Source organism: Lathamus discolor, chromosome 1 (genome assembly GCF_037157495.1).
Source record: "Lathamus discolor isolate bLatDis1 chromosome 1, bLatDis1.hap1, whole genome shotgun sequence".
In the NCBI taxonomy this organism is placed as follows: domain Eukaryota; kingdom Metazoa; phylum Chordata; class Aves; order Psittaciformes; family Psittacidae; genus Lathamus; species Lathamus discolor.
Genome location: NC_088884.1, coordinates 112,753,318 through 112,775,333, shown reverse-complemented (window position 1 = coordinate 112,775,333; position 22,016 = coordinate 112,753,318). Strand labels below are relative to the sequence as shown.

The following is a 22,016-nucleotide window of genomic DNA, read 5'->3' as shown; positions in this document are numbered from 1 at the left end:
CATGACAGTTACTAAGCCATCGAAATAATTTCAACAGGTTGTAACTGACAGTCTTCTAATATTTGACCAGTACTTTACATAATGTGGTCATTGGTTTTTTTGACCCGGTACGGGAAATTCTCTAGCCAAATTTGTCGTATCATCAAAAAAACCACCTTGCACACTTGTCTTATATTCCAGACCCCAATGCCTGCATCCATTTTCCTGGACATTATTCCATTCCTGTTCCTTTTGCTCAGCTCCTCTCCCGTTGTTTGCTGTATTGACTTTCAGGGAAACTTCTAAGAAGTCCAGACTTCTTACCTACTGTAGTGAATAGAAAAGACTAGTCATGAGGATGTTTACTAAAAAGGGATAAATACAATTCCATCTAAAGATCTCTCCTGGCTTGTCCCTTTTCACTAGCCCTTTTTTTTTTTTTTTTTTTTACTTTTATTTTTTCCCTATCAGCAAAAATGTAGCTTTAAAATAGCTTTGTCTTACGTCTAACACAGCATACAGAATTTCATTTAAAAAAAGAAAGTGGAAATCATTGTCATGGCATTTCTGTATTTCTGAGGTTTTACGTTGTTTGTCCATTTGTTTCCCAAACTCTGTCTGATTTTGCCATTTTCTCTTCTCTCTCTCCCCCTCCCCCCAGCTTGATTTCTAATGCTAAGGTCTTTCTTAGAGCAAATTAAACATTCTATGAAGCAGTCAAGTATGATAGCACTGATCACTGTCATCAGAATTGGTGACCAGTTAAAGATATTTCCAAGTATATACCATTAAAAAATTATTCCTTTTTCCTAGGTAAGCCACAGAATGAAAATCCTGGAGACTCTTTGCCTGACATCTATGAAGTAGTTCTTGCAGACAGTGAGTTGAATTCCCCTTGCATTTACTCAAATAAAGCCAGTACTCGTAAGAAAATGAATTTAATTTTCTGAAATCTTGTCAGACATGAAGGGCAATAAACTAACCTTACCATAGCATACAGTTGCATAGAGAATATGCCTTATTCTGAAACATCCACCCACACACCTATACCCACACATTCTTGTGAGGAGTGTGAAAAGGGGAGGAGATTCAACAGGAACGTTTCCTTTTTTTCTTTAATTTCTGAGTAGAAAAAAAGGAAGATATAAAGAGCTTTCTTTTTCTGTTCCCAGCATGAGTTTTGCTCGTAGTAGAGACAGCTGATTTGAAATTTCAGATAGACCAGTCCCACTCTTAGACTTACAGCATCATTCATTGGCAGCCAGTGGTCAGGAGAATCATAGAATGGTTAGGGTTGGAAAGGACCTCAAGATCATCTAGTTCCAACCCCCCTGCCATGGACAGGGACACCTCTCACTAAACCATCCAACACAAGGCTTCATCCAACCTGGCCTTGAACACTGCCAGGGATGGAGCACTCACAACCTCCCTGGGCAACCGATTCCAGTGCTTCACCACCCTAACAGCCGTGCATCAGGACTCCAGCGCTTGTTGACATTTGCCATTCTGGTTTATTTGTGAAAGTCCAATTACTAGGGCAGACAGACTGGCAAAATATCCACTTACTTTTAGTAAACAGCTGCGTAACATGTTTGCTGTCCCCAGTTCTTACTTAAACAATTTTATTTCTGGTCTGACACCGTTGTGAGGTGATTGACTAACAGCACGTGCTTGCTGATGGATGGAGGAGAATGTGTACATCATTCTGGAATTTCAGACATAGCAGTTCTGGGATGCTGGACTCTGAGGTTGCTGGCTTTGTGTGTCTGTTCTGCTGGCAAGGCTTAAGGGCAGAAGGATACTGCAAGCTCACTAGCTATTCCTTACTGGCACAAATTCAACATACACGTCAGTGATGTATGGAGTTTAGAATTTTAGCTTATTCAGTTAATTTCAAGATACAAACATCAACCTGTGTGCCTTTAAATACTTGTCATTCCCTCCTAGCTTTGGTTCCCAGATTGATCTTGGAGCATGTCAATTGTATTCCTTTCAGATAAAGCTAAAAGGGAAAGTGCGTTCAGGGAGCTAACTGGGTACACTTCAGACACTAAAAGGTGTGCACTCTACAGGTCCAGATCAGAGCTAGCTAGAAATATGCTTCTTTGAAAGTTGCATAGAGTGGAAGGGAATATTTAGCACCAACCACTCCTCTACTGAATCTTCTGTTAGTCCTCCCTCCTTTCTGACAGAGGCTGTTGGTGACTCTCTGGGCATCTTGGGTGTACTCAAGCAGAAAGTTGCTGTAGAGCTGCACTGTTTTGGTACTACAGACCTATTGTCAGAGTTTCTAAGGATGTCTCTTTCATTAGTGTGTTCAATGTACCATTGGCCAGTACACTGAAGAAGTTTGTTGGTATAACTGCTTGAATGAGTATAGAGGAGGGCCACGAAGATGCTCATAGGGCTGGAGCACCTCTCCTGTGAAGACAGGCTGGGAGAGTTGGGCTTATTCAGCCTCGAGAAGAGAAGGTTCATCTTATAGCAGCCTTCCAGAGCCTAAGCGGGGCCTACAAGAAATCTGGAGAGGGACTTTTTACAAGGGCATGTAGAGATAAGACAAGAGGGAATGGCTTTAAACTCACAGAGGGGAGATTCAGATCAGACATTAGAAAGAAACTCTTTTCTGTGAGGGTGGTGGGACACTGGAACAGGTTGCCCAGAGAAGCTGAGATAGTCCCGTCCCTAGAAGTGCTCAAGGCCAGGCTGGATGGGGCTTTGAGCAACCATGGCAGGGGGGTTGGAAGTAAATGAACTTTAAGGTCCCTTCCGACACAAACCATTCTATGATTCTATAAAGAAGGCTTTTTGTCATTATTGACTAATCATCCAGGTGCTCAGTAAGGTGGCATCACTGTTCTTCTCATTCATGATCGTGATGTCCAAAAACTGAGAGAGTAAAAGAGGAAATGGTCACAGAAAACGGAATCGTAAGAAAAGAAAGGACTGGGAAGATGTTCCTGCAAGGTACTCCTTCTTTAAACCCTGACTCCCTCTATATGAATCCTCTTTTGCTTCTATATGGGGACTTGAAGAGCAGTCCAAGTTTCCCATCAGCTAAATAGTTGATGTTGTAATAAAGCAAATTGAAGAATTTTCAGATAAGAACATCTTGCATTAAAAGCAAAAATCTCACCTGAAATCTTTGCTGAAGTTGCGTGGACCACAGTTCTCAGTCAGTTTCTGGCAGTCGTCTTGATTGTACTGCTTGTATGTAGCCTCTGTGAGTTAATACTGTCTATTTATTGCTGAGAGGCCGAAGAAATGAAATGATTGCAGTTTCCAAGATTCAGCATGTCAGTCTTTACTGAACCAAGAAGGGAAAGGTGGCAGCTGCAAATAAGCAGGTGTTTTTGCCCTGCAGAAAGTAAGTGAATCTTCAGATAACCAGATAGGATTTGGATGAATTGTGAAAAAAACATTTCCAGGAACTCTTTCTTCTCTTTGCTAGTAAGAAGGACTTGTATGCAGAGATAAACTGTATGTATGACACAAAACTGTCAGGAGAAGTCATAAACCAAGACAGGATTTTTGCTAGAACTGCATAAATTCACAGAAGCACTTTCTGTTCTGTGAAGACTGGCATGTTGAAAGCTGAAGTTTATTTTGAGTATGCATATGTTATACAAAAGAAAGGATAAGCTAAGAGAGGATGGAATTTAGACTTGAACTTGAATGAAAGTTGAAGAAATCAGAAGTATAAAGCTAAATGAGAAACATAAATGAGAAATCTAAAGCAACAAGAGTGGTAAGAGCAGCAAGTGGATAACAAGACATCAAATACAAACTATATCCAATAGAGCAAACATAGCTGGGGAATGAGCAAGTGCTAACAATCAATAAGAAGTGATTGATTAAAGTGAATTGTGCAAGGCCTTGAGGGAAAAGGTCAGGCAGTACATTTGAAAACGGACAAACAATATGATCCTTTGGGGAAATATGAGCTACAAGCAGCTATGAAGACAATTGATTTGCTGGTGAGCGATGGAAAAGATCCAGTTTTGAAATGCTAATCATCATGATACGAATGCATGAGGACTCATTCCTCTAGGTGATAACTGAACAAGCCACTCACAAATATAGTTGTGTTTACTGTATTTCTGGTTTCTATATAAGAAAAGTAGATTTATTTTTATTACTAGAAAGCCGTATTTTGAGAAATTTTCTCAGGAAATTTTCTGCTTCCCAAGAAAGCATTTTTTATAATTTGCGAAGTTTGGAAAACTGAAGCAATCTCACTCAGATGTGGGTATGCAGCTGTGAACCGCACAGATAGAATGTGAATGCCTTATTGAGGAATTGGCATTCGTTATTTTACCTGCAAAATAGACCTAACCTCAAATTCAGATGCAGTTAGGTGATATGCAGCTTCAGAAAAGGCTGTTCCCCCTCTCTGAAACAGCTTTGTCTGTTTTTAATATTTACCATTAAGGCTGGTATCCTAGCACTAATTCACTGAACCAATTAGAGATGGGCAAAATGCAGCTCAAAAAGTTGATTTTCAAAGTGTAATAGCTGTCTACATGTTGAGGCTACCTGCAGACATCTTTTGGGCTTGCTCAGAGGTCTCATCAAACTAACATATATGCGCATACTGTGTTACCTGTATCCTTTACCAAACTGCATTGGAGAAAGGCCAGCACTTGGTAACAAGATAGATGGCAGCCCTTTTGCAGATAAAGAAGAGCAATCAGAGTACCTCTACTGTGCTGTTCTTTCCTGTGATGCTATCTGAAAATGTGCTTGTTCTTGGATTTAAGGATGGTTCCTTAAAACAGAAAGACCTCAGGTCACTCTTCATAATCCTAATAAAAGAAAAATAATCATGAGTTAGAAAGCAAGCATGTTTTTCAGATGTGTCTAGAAATATCCCTCTTGATTGTATTACTGAGAAAGCAGCATACCTTTTAGCCTGGTTTAAGGGTCAATAGATTGTAGCTATTTCAAACCGAAGGTGGGAGTAAATTGCAAAGCAGCCTGTCCCCCAGTGAGTCAGTCTTGCTGACAACTCACTTTTTTTTTTCTCCCTTCTTTAATACCAAATGTGTCTGGCATGAGTCTTTCTGCTGACAGCAGCTGTGGCAGCATGGCACAGAGAGACGTGTGGTCTCTTAGGTAGACAAGTCTGAGGTAATTTAGAGCTGTACATATTCAAGAGCAGCACCAAAATTTCATCCAGGCACTGATAACAGCCCTGTGCAGGTATTGGAGCTCTACTGTGAGACTATGACATGCTATTTGGTAAATGAGCTGCAGCAGTCCAAGCTAGCTTCTGTTACAGATTGTCTTAAGGGATGCCATAACATGGAGTATATTGTCTTGTGTTGGTAAGCATTTTGATACTGTTAATGACATGTAGCCTGTATTCTGAGTAGGGTAACGGCTGAGAATTCCGGCTAGCAGTATCTCTCCCCCTAACCTCTCCCAAAGCAGTTGCTAAAGGACTTTTCAGTTGTGTTAAAGTTTATGACCTTTCAGCCACATCATTTTTTTTGGACGTTGATGACAGCAAAGAATATTCTTCATCAAGAGAATTGCTTAACATGGTCAAGAAGGGACAGTTTGGACAGTTTGGCCACTCACTAGTAGTTCTTAAGGGTGAGACCTATAAAAACTTAAACCCCTATTCAGCTGAAGTGTGAGCTTTTGGCCTGCTTGCCAGGTGTGTTTCCCTGAACAATGACTTGACTCTGAAATGTTCCTCTCTAGCTGTGTTCTTTTATATCTGTGTAATTCAAAATGTAGCCACATGCTACTTCTGTGTCCAAGCACAGTCTGCAGTTTGTGACAGGCTAGTTATAAGAGGTTTGACTTGTAGTTTGAGATAAAAGAGCCATTGGGCAGCTGCAGCTAGCCCCTTTGAAATAATAAGGAATTTGTGAGACCATTTTATCAAACAAACAAGTTTTGGAGGTCTATTCACAATCCTGGATGCCTCTGCTGTCAGTCCTTTTGTCTTCGTTGGTAATTTGAGTCAGCCGCAGGAGGACGACCTGTCTCTGTTGTTACAGCACATCCCAGATTTACGGCAATGTTTAGTGCTGTATAATTCTTCACTGAAACACAGAGGTGAGAGATGTGTGTGCTGGTACCACAGAGAAGTGAAACAAAAATGCCAGTGTTCTTACTGTGGTAGAACTCCAGTAACTTTGAAGTGGATATATGGACTCTTTAATAAAACATTAGGCTTTAATAACTGAGAACTGCTGGTACACACAGAGGGCCAGACATCAGTTTGCTTTTCCCTGGAGAAGAGGCAGGATGAAACTATGCATAATGTAGAAACTGGAAATAACTGGCTGCTTAGCACTGAAATGACCTCAGGCAGGTTGTTATTACTTCCAAACTAATCAGTGTGCCTAATAGTTTAGAAACTCTTTGGGACAGTCTTACTATGTGTCTAAAGCTCAGCTGAATGGTCATATTATTAGTGCTGCTGCAGCTGAAAATAATTTGATTACAATAAAAATAATAACATGAATTGATATATAGTAAAAGATAAGCGTAGTCCCAAAAAGATCCTAAATGTGTGTGCATCTTAACCAAAGCTCTGGTTGCTGAGCTGACTTCAAGCCACAGACCAGTTAGGCAGTAGCTGTCATAGCCTTAGGTTTCCTCTGAATATACACTTAAAATCAATGTATATCAACAAATGCCTACAGTTTCATGCAAATTATTTCTTGAAGATTATTGATAAGTTCATGGTAAATTGTTTTTTTTTTTTTCTGTTTTGGGGTTATTTGAAGGCAGGATTTTTTGGTTTTATTGTCAGATCCAATATGGCTGCACATAATAAGACTTCTATATTGTGTTTAGATGCTTTTATGATGACTCCATTAGGCTACAATTATGTCAGAGTGGTAAATTGTTGTGTATAAAAATACACTCAATAGCATAAGAACAGGTGCATACACACCTTCACAATCAAATCAGTCTTTGCCTACTCATATATAGTAATACATAAAACAATAGATGGGGGAAGGTTCTAGGGATTGCTCTGTTATGAGCGATAAATAGATGCGAATGACAATTGCAGCACCATCAGTTGCTAAGATGACAGAAACACCAACTCTAAATACTTAGAAAAGGAAAAACTGTACTTCATAGCTTTTACAGGAGCTGTCAAATTGACACTTATTTGCAAGAAAAATTGTTCACCATGAATAAAGTAACAGAAACATTTTTGAGACATAGGCAAAATAGGCCAACTCACAGAAAGCTACTGTTTTTGACAAGAGAACTCAACCATGCACGAGAAACTGGGACTCAGAATGCTTTTGAGAAAAAGATAACTGTCAATGTATTTGCAAAAGATAGATGATTCAGCACAGAGACAAACACTGTTTAAAGCTTGTTCAATAATGAATATGTTTACTTTGGTCTGAAATTTATTCATGGTAGAAAACAAAAGAAATTAAGATTGAAGTCAGATGTTTATACAAGTACGTATTTAATAGTTTTCTGTGATTTTTATAAACCTTTCCATTTCTAAGCCCTCTCTCACCATCAGTAGAAGAAAAGTTTTCAACAGAGCAGTAAAGGGAATTTGCTTTGAAATCTTATCTTACAAAGGGGGTTATGGTAAAGATGAATAAATCCCATGTGCAAGCTGAGGAAAAAAGGTTCATTGAATGAAGCCCAGTGTGGTGGATGCTTTCTGCCTCTATGTTCCTCACAGTGTTTTTCAGGTCATTTACTATAAACTGCAGTTTATGCAGTTAAAGGCTGCCTTTCAATCCCACTGCACTCTGCTGAGTTCATACAGCATTTACAGATACAGATTCTTTAAAAGGTTTACATTTTATAAATGTCTGTGATAATCTTGTGATGATTGCAGGAAGACTGTGATGTGCATGTCTTTTCGTGATTTTTCCACATTAAAGAAGGTTAATTGTTTGTTGGGGTTTTTTTGCCTGTACTACATTCATCCACAATTCTGCAGAGCACTCACACATGTGTTTGGCTTTAAGCCTTTGAATTGCAAGGAAGTCACTTGTGGACAAGCACCTTTTCAGTTATACCTCACAGAGTGCAATGGAAACATCTCTGCCTTTACCTCACATTGTGCTGGGGAGTGTTACATGGGATGACTCCTGCACTTGAATGATTTGCCAGATTTAGCCTCTGTGTTCTTCCCTGTAATCGTTTTTATTTTAATCTTTGACATTGGAATGTACTGCCTTTTTTTCTTTTTTTCCATGTGGTAAGTTGGCTGCATGTGCTTTATTACCTTCCCGTTCCCTGTCATCTGCGTAACCTGACTTGCCCATATTTCTCATCCTTTTACATGTTGTGTTGATCCAGGGATAAACAAGGACCCTTTTTGTAGTGCAGTCTCAGTTCTTCAGTTATCATTGCTTTAGGAAGACTTGAGTAAGAACTGAAATTTGTGAAGCTAGTGGGCATTTTGCTTTCTTAGAACCAGATGTATTTCAGCTGTGAGATTCATTCCATGGGTAGCCTTAGAAAACACATAAATCTTTCATAAGTTTGTTCATGCTATTTTTAATACCCCAAATCTGTCATGTACGTTGTTGACTCAAAACATGTAGCAAGTACCAAGTAATCAAAGACTGAGACAATTTATGATTCTAATGTAGACTGCAAAGGGGATAGCTGAAGAGTGTATTTGAAAAGTTAGAATTTGGAGGTGGGGGAGAGGTTGGATGTGGCATGAAAGTTGTTCAGAAGCCAGGATGGGGAATGAATTGTTGAGTTCACAAGAGACTAGAGAGGCTTCATTAAAATTTCTCAGTTTATATGAAGGAATGCAATTTCAAAGTAATTTCATTAATTCAGTTTAAAATGTTAAATTGAAAGCAATAATGCATTCCAAAAGGTTTGGTGTAAAATGTATCAAATTGATGTATTGAATTTACATGAATTAAGAGAGAACATTGAAGGAAAATCGAAAGCATCAGCACTGTGCCCAATTAAATGAATATCTGTTACAGTAAATATGTGTAATGTTTTATTATGTAAATATGAATTTAAATTTAAGATTAGTCCTTTCAGTGTGGCCATCTGCAGTAGGTACTTGTCAAAAGTAAGCCAACAAAAGTAACCTGATGGAAATGGAGCATTACCCTCTATAATAGATGATAATTCCCAGTAGGTATGCCCTTGAATACTCAAGGGAAGATTATCTCATAGATTTTCTTTTCTTTTTAGCTTCCAGCTCATAGTGCTGTCTAAGCATCATTAGATATAGTTAATAATTTGTTATGCCTCAGTCCTTCAAGAAACAGTCTAGTTTTATCCATCCATTATTTAATCATTACTGCTGCATTTTAAGAACCTCACAGATAGGTCACCATTATATAAAATGTTTAAAGAACAGATTCACCAAGCAACAAATACCTTTTAATAAATTCTCTCTCTTAGATATTCCAGCATTATAATGATGTTCCTTTTATGTTTCTTTCAAGCTAATCTTCACCTACATTTGTAAATTTTTGTTAAATGATCTTTTATCAGAAAGCCTTAGCAATTAATGGAGATTCTAGCTATGCCTTCAGGTTGAAAACAGGACTGTAAAGAGGATTCACAGTGAAGATATCCAAAATCTAAGTGTTCAAAAGACCTGTACCTCAGGTTGCCCCTTCTGCCCACATTAAACAAATACTTTGTGTACATTGCTATATTTGTGTTACTAGAATTTCATTGCTACAATATTAAATCCTTAATGAGCTACATTGTTTTAGATAATGCCACCAAGAACAGGCTACCTTAATCTCTGGTGTATTGCTCATTCAGCATTGACAACACTTCAAGTGGTTGTTTCACATTCTGCGTTTTAGGACAGACAGTGTGCAACTGTTGGTAGGAATCTGAGTGCTGGAGGTGGGGGCTCTGGATTTTGGTTGTTAAATATATAGTAATGATAATATAGATCCCTGTTAATCTTGAACAGCTCTACATGGCTTTTATTGATTGTTAGGTAGACCTGACATTTAGTGAAATAAGTCTTGCTTGATGATTTTTAGCTAATAAATTGCTAACCACTTTTACAGTCAGCAGGGGAATCCCTCATTCTCTTAAATACCCAACTCTTCAATGTAAGAACCACATTTCTTAATAATTTGATTATACTCTAGGGCTGTGGGATTCCAATACTGACTGGGTTGAAGTCCTAATATTGTAATTACACATCATGAGGCATAATAAAACCATTAAAATGAAATTAATGTGGGAGAAAAATATCATAGTTCAAAACAACTTGTTATCACTAGCATTGACCTTCTCAGTAGATTAATTATTGGGGACATTAAAAGGTGGAACTAACCACTGTCATCTTTGATAAGCAGTGTGCAGGCTGCAGAAATAAAGCTGTCATGAACTTCATATAGATTAGAATGGATCCACAGGATTATTGAAGAATGATCACTGACAGGAAGCCAACATTAGAGAATCTACTGCCTACCAGATTTGCTATTCAGTCCTTTTATTTTGTCAATCTGATAATAAAATTTTCCTTATCTTTGCAATACTCCTTTGCTTAAAGTGAGGTATAAAAAATTTCAGAAACGGCATGTATCTCACATGAGTTGTTTCTGAAGTAAATTCTATGTGCTTAAGATTTATGAGTGACTTAAAATATGAGCAGATAAAACAGATAATATTCCCAAAGTATGTGCTGTGGGCATACAGTATTCTGTTTCCTTAAGCAAGGGTTCATGCCTTCCTTTTTCTGAAGGGTAGTGCTAAATAAAGTCTAGTCTTCACAGTGATGATCAGAGAAATTAATGCATTTATTTTTTGAGTTGGATTAGCTAAACTGCATTCAACTGTGGGTAGATTCTAATTCAAAATCAAAATAGCCTTTGTTTAGTGTAGCCTATTTAACTTTCAAATTAAATTAAAGCAAATGGAATTAAAACTGCTTCAATTCAATGATGTATATCTAACAAAGTTTCAATATTATTTTACCAATGTGCACTGAATTCACAGCTGAAATTCACTATTAGTTTACCTTGAAGGCATGAGAATATAAGCAGGAGTAGTTTGGGAAATTTCTGCTAGCTGGTGATGAACACTGAACCTGCCCTCCTTAGATGTTCAAAGAACCTTTAGCTTCCTCAGTGAAACATGGACAAAAACTACCTTTCCCTTTCTTTCCTTGTTCTGAGATCTCTCTAACAATGAAGGTACATCTCTGCAAAAGAAGAAAAAAGTCTAACTCAGATAAATCAGACTTAGCATACCCAAGTTTCTGTACTACAGTCCCTGGCATAACTCCACTTAGTAGGCATATTTATTATATAAGTTTATTAAATCTATGCCTTTGTAAGAAAGGCAAGGTTGGGGTTGGTAAGGAAAGGGAGCATTCTATACCAGAGAAACTGGTACATATGGGAGGTACAAAGGCAAGCAAGAAGTGAGAAAACTAATTGTAAATTACCAATACTGATGCTGAATGGAATGAGTTCCATGCTGCTTAAGAGCACTGCGTGGTTTGCGTACCTCAGTCACTTGGGCACTTTTGCAAAAAACCTGAAAATGGCTGTGGAACTTGTTTGAGCAAAGCCAAATTGCTGCTCTTCTGCATTCTGCCTATCACTAATTTATATTAATATTCTACATCGATTTAAGAGGAAAAGATGTGCCTGAGAAGTTATTTGTGTCCTTGAATGTAATTGACTGTGAGTGTTCCATTATTTACAGTAATATAAGATACTGTTGAAGTCTCTCAGGATATTTTCTCACCAGCTAGTCAAGATTTTTTAACTCTGTGCTGCTTGGAATGATACCGTTAATCTAACTAGGTGACTGCAATATGTTGGGTAATCCTGTGTGATGAAGAGCTCCTGCAGTCCTTTGAGATGGGTAGCAAGAGCATTTTGTACAGGGTAATAGAGTGTCTGGAAAGGAGTAGTAATGATAGAGCTGAGAAGTAGCAGGTGTGAAGGATGGGTTTTTTAAAACACAGGCTTAGTCAGAGCTCTGCAGATGCAGTTGTCAATTCTTTTATGTTTCCTCATTAAAATCCTGTGATATGGTGAAGGATTCAGTATGGTACTTGGGCCTTTACTAGTACAGCAAAACAGAAAAGAAACTTCTTGCTAGCTATCTGTATGCCTGGCACAGCATTTCCAAATTAAGAATATCCTACACAAAAAATGCGTGCCTTCAGTCCATCATTATGTCCATGAAGGAAGGCAAAGACTATTGAGTCTGTGTCAAGGAAACCTGTGTCTACTGTCATAGCTACCTGTCACAGGTATCACTGCCTGCACATAATTCCTTCCTGTAGACAGGTGGGCTGATGTTGTAAATGTGTAGCATGTCCTTGTTTATATATAGGGAAAGAAAGAGTGGTAAAAATCACAGTTAATCCCAGCGTATGAGAGATTGTTCTTCAGAGACTATAATACTGGCTTATCTCTTTGACCTCGTTGTTCATGACAACTTTGGTCTAAAGGCTGTGACCTTTTTGATTTCAGCAGGGCAAAGCATATGAGCAGAGCCTGTCTATAAAGTTACAGGCTGCAGGATCAGAACTTCAGAGGCAAGCTGAAGCTCTTTATCAAAAGGGGAAACCTCACTACATGAAAAGGAATTTTGCCAGGCTTTCATGAGGTACCCTTAATATGATTCCAAATACCATATGAGCAGTATGTTAGAAACCACATCATTGCCATGTTTTTGTTGATCTGGGATTTTTAACAATGTCCTTATTCTACATTATTTATTTCAGATCACAAGACTAGCTCTGATGCTAACTTGTCAGATGTCAGGAGAGCATCAGAAAAAACAGACCTCAGTTTTAAAACAGAGATACTTTCTGAAACAACAGAAACTAACAAGCAGTCGATATTGGTGCTTCTAGGAAGAATATCATGTGAGGCAAGGCTTTTTGGATGCAAAAATCTTTGGGATAACAGTCAATGTTGTTCTTCCTGCTACAATCTCATTCTTACTGTAACAGTTTTGAAAACGAATAGCAGATAAGGGGCCAAAATGAGAGTACATTGAGATTGCAGTGGGATTTATTTTGCCTTCGGGTCACATCCACACTGCAGCCAAAAGATTTACAAATAAAATAGTTCTGATACAGCCTCTGTGGGATTTTATCTCTGTTAGAATCATTTGGCAGCTTGGGCAGAGATATTACTGTCATGTGGGCCTTGTAGTTTAGAGGAAGCATGTAGTTAGGCGCTTCTTGGGAGATGTGGAGTGACTTGGAAGAATCCATGATGAGTATATGGGTACATGCATATGTACCCATACCATAGGTTACACAAAGGCTTGCTTTTGTGACCATATAACTTGTCTGTTTTGAAATGAAATCAGAAATATTTATATGTGCATATCTGTATGCATATCCAATGGACACAAATGTTCATATGTGTTTGTTTTTAATCAAAGTTGCTGTGAGAAATAGGTAAAATGTAAACAAAGGAAGTACAATATCCAACATTCTATTCCTTTATAAAAATGAGTGGCCATGGTCAGATAAGGAGGTTGCAGTGTACATGGAATGTCACGTATTTTGCTTGTTACCTATCTTTCAAAGATGACTTATGCATGTGTCGTGGTTTAGACCCAGCCGATAACTCAGCACCATGCAGCCATTTACTCACACACCCCCCATTTTCCCCCATCCCCTGGGCAGGGTGGGGAGGAGAATCAAAAGCATGTAAACCCTACAAGTTGAAATAAGAACAATTTTGTATCTAAACCAAAGTAAAATATAGTGGTAATAGAAAGAATACCAACAATAACAATAGTAATAAAAATTGGAAACAACAAGAGGAAAAAAATGAAAGCTCAGAGAACACAAGTGATGTTCAGGACAGTTGCTCACCACCTGCTGACTGATACCCAGCCTGACTCAAGCAGTAATCTGCCCTTCTGTGTAACTCCCTCCAGTTTATACACTGGACATGATGTCCTGTGGTATGGAATATCCCTCAGGCTAGTCTGGTCAGGTATCCTGATTCTCTTCCCTCTTGACCTCTTGTGCCCCTCCTCACTGGCAGAGCATAAGAGACTGAAAAGTACTTCATTAGGAGGGTAAGCATTACTTAGCAACAACTAAAACATCTGTGTATTATCGGCATTGTTCTCAGACTGAAGCCGAAATGCAGCACTGCACCAGCTACTAGGAAGAAAAAAACTGCTACAGCTGAAACCGAGACAGCGTATAGTTTTATTGTTGAGATCAATATAGCTCTAAGGGAGTAATATTCCCTCTGGTTCAGGAGGCAGTAGAGGGGTATCGTCTCACGTTACCTGCTGCTTCTGTCTTACTTTACTGTCAGTTCACTGTAAGAGTGTGAGTGAGTATTTTAGGTTCCTCTTGTCAGGCTGAATGTCGTTCTTGTAGACTATAAAGTAGAATGGCCTTAGAAAATGTAACAATTCACCTACATATGAATTTAAAATACTGTTTTAAACTACTGTTAGGTAAGCTGAGTTTAAAATACAACATTAATTGTGCCATTTATATCAGTAAAGTGATAAAGGAGAGCACTGAGATGGCGTCATGGTTTGGTATTACTGTTTTTCTGTGTGAAGCCTTTGGTGAAGGACCTTTCCTCCCAAATTCTGTTTTCATTTGCATTTTATACTTTCAGTATAATTTGCTGAAGGACTTATGGGAACATATTTTAATTTTACAAAACCCCTTTGTTTTGTTGAAAGATGAAATAGATGATGAAACTTTAGAAATTGAATTCATAGCAAATAATCAATGAATTAAGACACAGCCAGCCTCTTGGACTAAGAAGATCAAATGCAGGAAAGCCTTAGGTAAGAAAAACATTTTTTACCTTTAAGTGAATAGGAAGCTTTAAACTCCCTTCACTTTTTCTGATCAGTAATTTCATTTCTCACTATTTGTAGGTGTTTCCTGTACATGGGTTTTGCACACAGAACATTTATTAATAATGCAGAGGAGCAAGGCCTTGTGATTTATGGGAAATGAGGTTCTCTTAGATTGTTTTTGTGTGGTTAAATGGCAGGTGGCAGTCTTAAAATGTCATTGATTAGTCACAGAGTAACAGTCTTCAAAATCACTGCCATAAAATGAAAAGCTAATATTCTTTTCTTATTACTCTATTACTAAAATGCTTCATTTCATATTTAATGCAGTAAATTTGGCTATATTCCTCTCAAATTCTTACTGATACAGGAAATAATTTATTTTCTTTGTTCATGTCCATGCCATTTCTCTGTATCACTCAGCTCTGATGGTTTCTTATGATTTTTTTTTCCAACTGCTCCAGCCATAACTAGTTGCCAACAGTTTCGGCTATTTAACAATAGTTTCTCTTAGGAGATCTGTGCAGATTTAAGGGCCACGCCTATCCCTGCTCACTTGATGTGAGTTAAGAATTAAAGAATTTTTCACCAAAGTATTCAGAGTGTCGCTTGTTACTACACTGCATGCCGTGAATTCCCAAGAGAACTGATAGATTATTTTGTTTTAAAGCCATTGCACTTGGATAGGAAGAAATATATACATAGAGGCTAAAATTTTCAACAGTTGCTGCTTGGAGCTACATTTGGGTAATTCTGTGGCCTGATTTTTATCCTGAGTATTGTTCTGAGATGATGGTTGCATATGGCCTGAGAGTTCTTTATCGCTGTGGTGGTGCAGAGAGTTTGTTTTTAGAGATCTGATTGGGAAGTACATGACCAGCTGGAAACTTCCATCTGTAACTGGATTTCAGAGAAGGAAAGCTGAAGTTCTCATTCACAGATCTTGAAAGATTCTTGCAGAATTATTCTGTGGCAACAATGTTGATCACAGAAAGGCTTCTATAGTGGATGAAAAAAAAAATATGAAATGTAAATGAAATATTCTGAAAAATTTGGCAGAGAGCTGCAGACTAAGTTTAATTTTGTTTCTTTTATCATTTGTATTTAATTATTCTCTCTGAAGGCTTTTTTCTATTTCAAAATCTGGGAAAGCTGGAAGTTTGGAGTACCCTTTTTAGTAAGGATCCAGATGATCTCATGTCAGAAATAAAAAAAAAAAAAAAGGAGGGGGGCAGGGGGGCAGTTTCAATTGAGGTGATTTAAGGTGATGTTCTATTAGTTTTGTTTCTTTGGCACTACTACTCCTCTTCATTTTCAGGGTTGCCCGTTTTTATTCTTTTTGTGGGCAGAGTTAGAATTTTAAGAAAACCGGGTTAGTGCTGGCGTGGTACAGCAGGATGCCTGGCACAATGAATACTAACGAATTCTAAATGTGCTCATAAAGAGGGCTCATGCTGCATACACAGAGCAAGCCACACTTAAGTAACAGACTGTAGAAATGCTACTTTCTTTTGCTTTCACTAGGTAAACAACCGGAATGGAAGTAATTATACTGCAATTTCTGCAGCCTAGTTCAAATTCAATTTTGAGAACCTTGCCTGCAATTAAGAAAAAAGTTTCAAAAGATGAATAGTAATTCCATTATTTGTAATAAATGAACTTTTCCTTAATCTGTAGGCATAAGGGAGCTGATTATCACAGAATCACAGAATCACAGAATCCCAAGGGTTGGAAGGGACCTAAAAAGATCATCTAGTCCAACCCCCCTGCAAGAGCAGGGTAACCTACAGTACATCACACAGGAACTTGTCCAGGCGGGCCTTGAATATCTCCAGTGTAGGAGACTCCACAACCCCCCTGGGCAACCTGTTCCAGTGCTCTGTCACTCTTACAGTAAAGAAGTTCTTCCTGATGTTAACGTGGAACTTCCTATGTTCCAGTTTACACCCATTGCCCCTTGTCCTATCACTGGATATCACTGAAAAAAGCCTAGCTCCATCATCCTGACACCTACCCTTTACATATTTGTAAACATTGATGAGGTCACCCCTCAGTCTCCTCTTTTGCAAGCTAAAGAGACCCAGCTCCCTCAGCCTCTCCTCATAAGGGAGATGTTCCACTCCCTTAATCATCTTTGTGGCTCTGCGCTGGACTCCTTCAAGCAATTCCCTGTCCTTCTTGAACAGAGGGGCCCAGAACTGGACGCAATATTCCAGATGCAGCCTCACCAAGGCTGAGTAGAGGGGGAGGAGAACCTCTCTTGACCTACTAACCACTCCCTTTCTAATGCACCCTAAGATGCCATTTGCCTTCTTGGCCACAAGAGCACATTGCTGGCTCATGGTCATCCTCCTATCCACCAGGACCCCCAGGTCCCTTTCCCCTTCACTACTTTCCAGCAGGTCAACCCCCAACCTGTACTGGTACATGGGGTTGTTCTTCCCCAGATGCAAGACTCTACACTTGCCCTTGTTAAATTTCATCAAGTTTCTCCCCGCCCAACTCTCCAGCCTGTCCAGGTCTCGCTGAATGGCAGCACAGTCCTCTGGTGTGTCAGCCACTCCTCCCAGTTTTGTGTCATCAGCATCAGTCTATCAAAGGGAAGTTGAAAATTTGAAGCATACTGTTTTCATCTCCTTTCTAACATGAAGTAACGCAGTAGCTTTGTTTTGTACAGATTTACAGATACATATTTTCTTTTGTCAGCTAACATTAAAATGTTAGACTGAAAGACTTGGATAAAAAATTGACTACACTGAATCATCTGCGAAACGTAAATCCAGTTCATTGACTCTGTGCATTTTCTGTGAGATTTTCCTGGGTATAACCCATTCCCTGAGCCCTCTGGTCTGGCCTGTTAAAGTATTTTAGGCTACTGTTCTGATTGTGTTTTAAAAGATTTTCCTGCCGGCCCTGTTTATGTAAATGTGTATTGTGGAGGAGTCGTGAAGACCACAGCATAGATTGAGTACTATACTACACTAGAGGAGATTGAGCACATTTTTAAGAAAGTGGCTGACCCAATAGCTTTCACTTCTCAGGTAAGTTTACTTCTGCATTTTTAATAAAAAAAAATTAAAAAATAAAAAAAAAAGAGGAAGTTCATATATGAGCTAAGACATAATACACAATCTTTTGATTGCATTGTAATGGGTAATGGCTCCGTAACAGGCTTATGATTACAGAAGCATGTCTTTGAGATGTCTAGCTCTAAAGCAAATCAGGCAAGTGAAAATAAATTTTATGTCTTTTTTGGTTTTGTTTAGCGAGTGATGTAAACTTTGTGCTGTATATGCCCAATTAACAGCATCCTGCATTACACAGGATGAAAATAACAAGCAACAATGATGTCCCTCTCCACTGAAAGTGTTCTTTTTAGTATGTTCTGAAACCGGTAGAAGCAAGTAATCTTAAATCACATTGTACTTGGAGAGTTATTACTCATTCACGAGCAAACGGGATTTTTCTGGCATAGCTTGTATGGAAGACAGTAGGTTGCTATTCATGCAGAGTCCATTTATAGCTGCTGAATTATCATTCATGTGGTTTGCTCGTTGCCATGCAGATTCTTTGCATATATTTAGAAGAATTCAGGTTTTGAGCTGAGTGCTTTGCAATATGTCCTTTGCCAATGGCATATACAAAATAATAAGAAAAGAAAGCATCTATTAAGAAAGGATGGAATCTCAAGTATCATTTTTTGAATAGTGGGTAGCCCAAGCAGACTTGTCATTATGTCTATATTGTAATTGCAAAGCCAGAACAAAAATAATAGTCTGTGTTTCCAGTGCAGACAGTCTCATTTTCCTGTGACAAATCTACCTTATCTACCACCTAAGGCATTACGCTCATAACAAAATGATTAATAAAAAAATGACGTATTGCATTCTTAGTGTTCTGTTAAGGATGGGGGTAGATTCCTTCCAAGTACAAGTCATTTCGGTTCTAAGAAAACACAGGAAAAATAGTGCAACTCTTAAGTACAAGTGCATTCTTAAAATCTTCATGATAACCATCATTCTTTAGCCTGTATTTTGAAAGATGTGGAAGTAAGCTTCTAGCAGGTTTCATCTACAATTTTATGCATAAGAAGTGTGTCATAATGATTAAAGTATTGTAACTACAGGGGTAACCTAGATACCTACAACACACCTGGTATTTCCACTGGAGATTTGTTTGTGTTATTCAGGAGTTTGACCCTTCACTTACCCAGCATGACTAATACTTAGTAAGACACTTGCAATTCAAATTATATTCAAATGAAAAAATAATTCTGTGCAGAGCAGTAGTGCACACCAGGAAATACAGCTGTGGTATTATGACTATCAGGCATGTTTCACAATTTCTCATCTGGATAATAAGCAAGGGTTTAAATGAGGTGATCATGTTTGCCTGTTCTTAATTCTATTGTTTTGGCAACTGAAAGATTAATGCTGAGAAAATCTTTACAATCAGGTAAGTTGTACAATCCACACAGTATCTTGGCTGCTCAGTGAGTATAGGATTACTAATGGTAATCTTTTTGTAAGTGTACATATGTGCTGGAAGATTTGTCATCATACCTAATGGTACCTACGGGGCCATGGAGTGAGGTACACTAACTAGCTAGGTAGCTAAACTTGCCACAAACATTTAAAATACTTCCAGCTCTCAGGTAAACCTGATTTAATGGCAATAAGACACATTGTAAAGATCCAATTGAGAGAGCATGATGTAACTTAATCTTAAAAAATATGTTCACACAAGGAAAAACAAAACAGATTTGATAATAATTAGAATTCCCATCAAGTAGCAGGAGTAGTAGTAACTGTTATTTAACCAGGATAATTAAAACCTTTGAGACTATCAGCTTATTTGCAAAAGTATCCTGGGGCAACAGTCGTTTATCTATGGATAACAATCAAACAACCAAACACAGTGGAAAACAGAACCGAAATAAAATAGAAAAGCTTACAGCAATAATTGATCAAAGCAATATCATTCTGTAGTTCAGAGAGAAGTTCAAGATTTTAAAAAATGTTTGCAATCCGAGAAGTATCTCCTCATTAAAATTCTGTGAAGAAAGCAAATTGCTACAGTAATGTATACCACTATGCCTTGGTCAAATGCTTTCACTGTATTGTATCCTGTGTTGCCAGCTCTTCCAGTTACTTTGAGATGCTGTCATCATTGAGGCTGAGGAAGTTGGGGCTGTTCAGCCTGGAGAAGAGAAGGCTGCGTGGGGACCTAATAGCAGCCTTCCAGTATCTGAAGGGGGCCTATAGGGATGCTGGGGAGGGACTCTTCGTCAGGGCCTGTAGTGACAGGACAAGGGGTAATGGGTTAAAACTTAAACAGGGGAAGTCTAGATTGGATATAAGGAGGAAATTCTTTCCTGTTAGGGTGATGAAGCACTGGAATCGGTTGCCCAGGGAGGTTGTGAATGCTCCATCCCTGGTGGTGTTCAAGGCCAGGTTGGATGAAGCCTTGTGTGGGATGGTTTAGTGTGAGGTGTCCCTGCCCATGGCAGGGGGATTGGAACTAGATGATCTTGAGGTCCTTTCCAACCCTAACTATTCTATGATTCTATGATTCTTGACCCTTTCTTCACTTTGTCCCCCACTAAAGCCAAACATATAAACAAACTCCAACAAATAGGCTTACACCTATCCATTCTTTTTACTGATGGTCTATGTTGAGACCAACATAGAAAGGTACTGCTGCACTTAGAATTTGTCTCTTTAGAGGGCAATATGTTAACACTATAGAGATTAACATTAGGCATATTTTAGATTAAACGTACTCTAAGGGGTTTTCTTCCAATCATGTTTTTGGATTAAATTCTTTGCCACATCTGGTAGATTGTAATTTTCTGTGTTCCAAATTTCTCAAAATTTAAAAAGCTTTTACCAACATTGGCAAGACATTTGAAACAGTGAAATAAGTATTTAAATAGTATGGAAATAAATATTGTAAAAAATGAAATAAATGTCTTTGCATAAGTTTTGAAAGAAAAAAAAACTTGAAATTTTATAGCAAAGTAGGAAGTGTTGGGATTATAACAGCTGAATCATAATGCTGAACTTCCTTGGTATCAGAATACATGGGGGTAGGTATTGGCTGAAGGCTGTGAATTTTCTTGTTCTCTCTCTTCATACAATTTTGCATAAAAAAAAGCCCTTCTCTTAGGGAGTTTCTGTACTTACAGTAACCCAGTGTCCAGACTGATTTTAAAGCTCCTATAACTCATAAATAAACTTTTTCATATTTCATATTTTACTTTTCATCAACTTCTCATTTCAACATTCTCCTGGATTTACATGCTGTCTTGATTTTTCTCTCAGACTTTATCAAATGCAACTATTGATTCCATTATTTAGTGTTTGGGTTTTCAGGTACAGGTTTCTTAGGTTCTAAAAACAAAATTGAAGGTAAGGTCATATCCTTATTACTGAAATTGATAGGTTAATGTTAGTTTGAGTGATTCAGAAGATCTGGAGAGATTCAGGGAGTCTTTATGAGAGACTTTGGTTGAATAACACTCCTATGATTCTGCAAGACTTGATACCTTAAAGGACTTTTTTATTATATTCATCAAACAGGATTCCAATTATAATGGATATTGAAAATGAAGAATAAAAATAAACCGTAGCCTTTTTTATGAAAACTTGTAAGAAATGGCTATATGACTTATGAGGTGATATTATGTATGCACCTTTACCTGATCCCCAGAGACATTTCCTTTGAAACAGTTTTTTAATATTCCAATCCTCTAAGCCACGTCAGCAGCTGTTATTTTAAAATGTTTCTTTTATTTCCTCTAAGTATGAAATCTCTCCATATTCTATCACTGGCTAAAATTGTCAGAAATGCTAAAGTGTTTTTTAAGCCTTGCCCATTCTTTTTGGTAGAAATCTAGATACTGAAGTGCGTACAATGTCTAATATATAAGAACTACTGAAGAAGTTCATCTTTATCTAAATTTAACCTCGTTAGTATTCCTAAAGCCATGGATGAGTATATTAATTTACTGACTGTGTTTCAGTGATGGATATTTTCAGGGCTTCGTTAGCAGTTATTAAAGCATGCAGATCATTTTGTTCACAAAAGTAACAAAGGATGTGCTTGGTCTTGTCGTTTTCAAGGATGATTTTTGGAAACCCAGGTGTGATGAGGCTTCTCTGTTGTTTGCAGCTGTGTCTTGTTGTTTTGAAAAGGCAGAGGGAGGGGAGATAGTGCCTACACCTGGGGAGGTGGTGTTGAACAAGGACAAGCTGCTGGCAACGACCTTT

General features: G+C 38.1%; 1 protein-coding gene across 1 annotated transcript in view; it reads left to right on the top strand.

Annotated features, from left to right (window-relative positions):
• The window catches only part of BANK1 (B cell scaffold protein with ankyrin repeats 1), a 136,403-nt gene that overhangs the window by 15,744 nt on the left and 98,643 nt on the right, over nt 1-22,016 (top strand). The window contains 3 exon segments of the mRNA XM_065691256.1: nt 12,677-12,823; nt 14,602-14,733; nt 17,644-17,786. Of these exon segments, the coding sequence (XP_065547328.1) occupies nt 12,677-12,823; nt 14,602-14,733; nt 17,644-17,786 (422 nt within the window).